Below are 6,169 nucleotides of genomic sequence, written 5' to 3' on the forward strand. Positions count from 1 at the left end.
TTTTCCACAGCTACCGAGATAAAAGGGTTCCATAATAAACTTTTCTTCCACTTCAGTTCACTCTGTTACCTGAAATAGTTGGTGCTGAGCTCCGAGCTCACAGGCAGTCTTTCTCGCACACAGAGTCCCAGATCCACAGCAGGGTGTGTAGAGTATCTGTCTGAGGATGAAGTCAACAGGTTGTTCAGCACGAAACCCACATTTTATCTGCAAGATGTAACACCATCATTGTGTGGTTTATGCAGTATCGACTGGTTTCTTACTGCAGTTCTGTCTTCACTGAGAAAAAGTGGTGAAAAGCAGAAAGAGAAGAGAGCTTTTTTTTCAATGCTGAAAAGCAAAGTACTTGGATGCAGCACTGTTAGTTTAGCTCAGAAGAATACCATTTCTGAAAACTCTGAAGTGGTGTATTTATATTATTTCTTTAAGTCTCAGAGGTTATTGTCCAACACCTGAATTCTCACCATAAAAGCCCTAAAAGATTCAGAGCCTTCCAGACTACTGCAAAGAGAAAGTTCAATATTAGTTCAGAGATTATAAATTGGAGAGGAGAAATGGGCATATTGTGAAATGGTCCTTACTATCAGTCAAAGAGACACTAACCCCATCATTAAATGAAAACTGGCAAATTCCAACTCTGTCTTTTGAGGATCTCTCATTAAAATCCTCTTATCGTAGTGGAGGGGTTTCAGCTTCAGTGGAGCAGCAGCGCTCGTGATAATGACTTTAGTGACATTGCAGCATTTCTCTGCATATTATAATGTCCATCTGTAAAGGTGATTTAAAATAGCCCTGAGTGCTCTGCTTCACTTAATGGTTTCATTCATGAAGCCCACACAAACAAAGCCAAAGAGGAGAGAGAAATGGATTACAGTGGAAATGAAACTGGAAGGTTTCAGTTATTAAAAGGATCTTCATATTTGCCTCGGAAGCATATGTGATGGCACACTCCATCTAAGTTAAACAAAGTATACAGTTCATATGTGCGTGAAGAGTGAGTACAGTGCTTCCTGCTGAAGAATCTTCAGTATTTTAAGTTGCGACTGAGACCAGTAAATTCCCCATCGAGATAGAAAGCATGACTTGATTGGGAATATGATTTTAAAATAACATGATTGTTGAATAAATTGGCCACATGACATCTGGAGCATGTCTCCTATTGTTTGTCTTTCAAGTATTAATTATTTTGCAACATGTTACCATCCGGTTGGCTACTGATGATCAAGAAATGTGGCAAAATTTAAATACAAAAAAAAAAAAAACACGACTATACATTTTGAGTGGGAAACTGGAGCAACATTAAACTTTACCTGCTTATGAATACTGTCAAAACATGTGGGAGATCCACTATACATCCTCTAGTTCACAGACATGGAGGGAATTCTCCTATATTTCTTTATTATACCAAAGGTGAAAAGTAAGCAAAAAAGCCATTTCAAGGACCTGGGGGAATGTAGCACCTTCAAAATTAGTACTGAAAATTCTTTCCCAATAAAGATCTAAATGGAACCCCACCCCACAAAAAAAACAAAAACTTCACCTGCCTGGGGGAGCAACAGTAGATATTTTTATAGCCTTAATGTCACACTTACCTCCTGTCTCATTTCAGACCACTTCACTTCCTGCCTGTGTGTTTCCCTCCATTTTCTTGCTCCGCCCCAATTGGTTTCACCTGTCTCCTTATTCCCCCTCACCAGAGTTTTTAATGTGTGTGTCCTCTTCACTCTGTAATATATACAGTTATAAGACCCGTTTATGTAGTATGGACTGTCTTTTATGTTATCATCAGCATCAGGAGATGCAATATTGTAGATATTGTGTGTATTGTATGCTTTGACAGTGTGTTGTATGTGATCATGGACACACCTCCAGGAGAGCTATGAACTATCATTTAATTATGGGCTGCTCACTTGCTCATGTTTGATATGTCCATGTCAATGAAATGTCGACTTTTTAATAAATCAATGCAGAGGTGATGAGTGTGTGCGAGAATTCACTTTTCTCTTAGGAATCCTCATCACTCAAGCTTTTTCTTAGTACCTTAGTGCCTTTGCTCTTCTTGTGTCTAGTTAATTCCCAGTTTTTGGATTATCTGCCTCCCTCTTTCCTAGCTCTGCCTGGCCTCTCCCATACTGGATTGTTTGCTGAACTCTGATTATCTGTCTACCAAACCCTTTTTTGGCAAGTAAAGACATTGAATTTTTCCACCAAAAACTGTTTCTGAGTCATGCTTTTGAGTCCAGTTGCTTGTTTTTTTTAAACACTTTATCTGTAAAAATGTTTCCAACACGGTCTCATAATAAATCTTTTTTGCCTCAAGCGGGCAAAAACATCTCTGGGAGAAAATCTGGTGGAAAATCTTGTCTTTTTCAATGTGCCTTGTGACTACGTTCACGATAACTGGTGGACACCATGTGCAACACAATTCAACTATAAGATAGGGTACAAAATCCAGAGTCATATTTTGTGCAGAAATGTATCGTAAAGGTCAGCTAAGGCTGAAATGAGGCTTCAGCTTTCTGAGTTAGACTAATCAAGTACGTATCTTGCAAAGTTAAAGGTACCGTTTTATTAGTGCAGAATTCCCTCTTTGTGTCTCTGTCCCTCTGCAGCAGTGCAGCAAGAGAACACTGTCTGGGGAAACATTGAGGTGGACTTTTTTCAGCTAAAAACACAAAGGTTGGAAAATGTTCTCATTTAGACTGCTAAAGCAGAACTTCCCAAACTTTTCTATTCCAAGGCCCCCCAAATAATTAATATCTATTTTCTAAAATTATTTTTTTCATCATATAAGCTTCAGCTCAAGTTTCGAAGAGGACTGTGGATTTTGTCCCCCATCACTTGTTGTTGTTGTTAAGACCTACTTGAAAAAACCTATAGTTTGAACCCTTTGCCCCCATCTGCCTGCCAACAGTAATATGCTATACCAAAATAATGCGGTTATTTGGCTGAGAAAGCTGTTTATCTGCTGCTACCAGTCACTGTATAGTAGTGCTGCAGCTCATCTCTGTATAGAGGGTTGATGTCTGCCTCTGTAATTTTCACAGCTGGTTCTGCTGCTACAGAAAGTATATCTTTATCTAGAAAAGACAACACAGTGTGGGTTTCTGTAAGGGATCAAATAAAAATAAATGCTGCTAAAGATTGCTGTCTAGCCAAAACAAATCCAAAGCACTGATGCAGGAATCTACAGACTTCTGAAAATCCAAACACTATTGTCATCATGTATCCAAAGACTGCTTCATAAACGGATGAGTGTGCGCCAGTACCGTTTGCATATAAATCACAGGCTGAAAGAAGTAATTAGGATATTTCCCCACACTTGGCTTTGTGAAATCGTCCATAAAAGATTGATGATATCTTATAATTTAATCGAGTCCTACTTTTTTAAAAGAAAATGAATTATAATCATTTCCACCAATTTCTTATTATAAATAATGGTAACACCTTTTCCCTCCTGTGTTTTATTAAACAACACTTATGTACAAATATATTCATTACAGGACATGTAAAATAGTACATCTCAACATGGTGTAAATGGCTTTGGGTGCATCTAGTACAAATATCCAAACTCCACTACAATACTGTACGTATTCACACAACACTGAGTAAACACTTTCAAGCATTTGAAACATTTTTTTGAACAAAGCTTTCCTTTTAATTGCTCATGTTTTCTTCACTAATGTAACTGAGCCATCAAATGACACATTTCATCATCACTTTTGTGAAGACTCTGGTCCAAATGCAGCCATGTAAACCTTTAAGCTGAGGCCCTTAAACCCACCAAATTCAAAGGACAATCATGCAGTTCCCTGAGAGGTAATACCATCTTACCTACTTTGGCAGCCAGTCCTTAGTCGGAGGTAAGTGAGCAGAGTCACTGTTTGCCTTAAAAGCATTTCACCACAGACTCTCCTTTTCAAAGAGAGTCCCATGGGACAACCAGGATCTTGCCTTAGAAAAGGGTCTACACAGTCCACAGGTCCTCCTCTGGTCATAGGCAGTCTCTGCACAGCGCCACCTGGCCGTTACGATAGTCCCTGCAGGGGCAAAGGCGCTGGTATTTGGCGCTGGAGCCGGCACAGCTGAACAGCAGCGGGTCCTGCTGCAGGCTACACTCAGCATGCTCTGCTGAGAAGGCGGGGAAGAGGTGGTTCATCTCGGACTCCAATCCCTCACACTGGAAGTCCAGCCTGGAAAACAAGGACAGGTTTTAAGGGTCTTAATGATTATTTCACTAACTTATTTAATAATAATGTTAGCAAGAGTGCCAGAGGGTATTAATTATTATTCCACTAATATATTTACAGCACTGAGGCATGACCCTGTGTGGTGGTTAGTCAAATTTATTATCATTGCAGGATGAGCTCCTTAAGATGCATTTTTTCAATTTCAAAAAGGCCCTGACGAGGCTTTTCACAACATAATCAATAACGTGGAACGTGCACTGGGCAAGGACACAGTTTAAGTTTTGTATTGAAAGAGGGCCGATGCACTGTCACAATCATGGAGATAAAAGTACCTTTGCATTAAAATGTACGAAGATCTGTTACGATTGTTTTTCATTAAAAACACTTATCTGCACATTTAACTGAACCGTGTTGTCTTTCAATAACCATGTGCCAATAGGAACCAATTAAAACATCAAAATTGTTTTGGGGCCAAATTGTGCATGATCATTTGACTAATGATCCCAATGAAGAAACATCTTACGCGCTGAAGGCCTCTTTAATGTTGATGAAACGATACAAGGCGGGTTCGCAGATTAGTCCTGCATTCTGGCACGCCTTTACACACGACTGGTCCTCCAGCGAAGCCAAAAGCCGCAATGCGCTGAGGGGTGGCCAGGATGTGTAATAGCTGGCGTTAGGGGCCCAGGTTAGGATGCTGGAATTAGGCAGGAGGATGAAAGGACTGGGAGGGCTGCCCAGCCAAGCGCCAGATGAGTTTACCGGAGGAAACGGAGCTTCAGGTGAACAAAAGTCCTGCAGGTACAAAGATAAAATGACTCCCATCAGTTATATTTTTGGGGTCATATTGCAACACTTTGACCTGTCAGCTAAAATAAATACTATACACCACAACAGAGCAGTGACAAATTATACATTCAGCAAAATATACAACTTCTGGACAGCTGATACAGGAAATAATAAAAGAACCGCTACAGTACAAAAGGTGCTTATCAGAACTGACAACTCCTCGTCAATCTTCCAGGAAATGATATGAATGCAGTTATGCCACCCAATAACAAATGAGGTCTGGAGGCAGAATTAGGCTCTGGTGAGAGCCCTGATTAGATTCCCCCTCCAGCTGGGGCTATTCATAAGACCCAGGTAATAACATTTCTCTGACATGTCCCACTGGCCTCCAGACCCGTTTATTAAACAGGCTCCTAGTGCCCGCAGGCAATAACTAGGCTTCCAATCTCTCCATCTCTGCTGCACTTCCACTCCTAAACACAGTCAACATCCGTGACACACACAGAGTGCAGAATTTAAAGGTATGGAAACGGGCAAGGTTAAGATACTGATATTGTAATTACATTTTTTTTTTTTTATTCAACCAAACAGTGTATTTTCTATGTGTTCATGCATTTGGTCCCAAGTATTATTTTCTCTTTTGATAATTGTGACTGTTGACAAGTTACACACTTATTTAAGCATTAAACCTTGTGTGATTATAGCAACTTTAAGTTATGTCTTTTTGATACTGTCCAATCCTGCACATAGAGAACATGGAAGAAAATCAGAAACAAACATCAGTCTTATTTTTGTAGAATCGACGGTAATATTTTAGTCTGGACGAGAAACGTGCAGTCAGAGGATCACACATGCTGGAAAGAACCATGTCACGCACTATACATGCACACACAATTAGAAGAGAACATGCAGGCAAAAGTTATAACTAAACTGTCTTAATCATACATGAGACCTTGTCACTTCCTCATATCACTACTTGCTATTTTACAGCCTGTGTGATCGTCTGACTAGCTGTATTAGTCCTACTGGACTAAGTTCTAGTGACGTTGCATTCCCAGATCTCACTCTTAAGGTGGTGAGTCAAGTGTTGTGAGAATATATAAAATTTGATGGCCCAAACTTTGTCAATAAGACCAATAATCAAAACTAACCCATTAACTCAAGGACAAGCACAGTGTCCCAGTAAGTCA

The 6,169-nt window shown here is 39.9% G+C and overlaps 1 protein-coding gene across 1 annotated transcript in view; it reads right to left on the minus strand.

Annotated features, from left to right (window-relative positions):
- Window positions 1–3,453: 3,453 nt before the first annotated feature.
- Window positions 3,454–6,169, minus strand: part of LOC118322668 (alpha-1,6-mannosylglycoprotein 6-beta-N-acetylglucosaminyltransferase B) — a 52,945-nt gene continuing 50,229 nt past the window's right edge. The window contains exons 17-18 of the mRNA XM_035654402.1: window positions 4,714–4,985; window positions 3,454–4,193 (exon numbers count right to left, since the gene is read on the minus strand). Of these exons, the coding sequence (XP_035510295.1) occupies window positions 3,995–4,193; window positions 4,714–4,985 (471 nt within the window). The 3' untranslated portion in view covers window positions 3,454–3,994. The remainder of the gene's footprint in view (window positions 4,194–4,713; window positions 4,986–6,169) is intronic.

This window comes from Morone saxatilis, unplaced genomic scaffold (genome assembly GCF_004916995.1).
Source record: "Morone saxatilis isolate NCDOM2014 unplaced genomic scaffold, NCSU_SB_2.0 Contig14, whole genome shotgun sequence".
In the NCBI taxonomy this organism is placed as follows: domain Eukaryota; kingdom Metazoa; phylum Chordata; class Actinopteri; family Moronidae; genus Morone; species Morone saxatilis.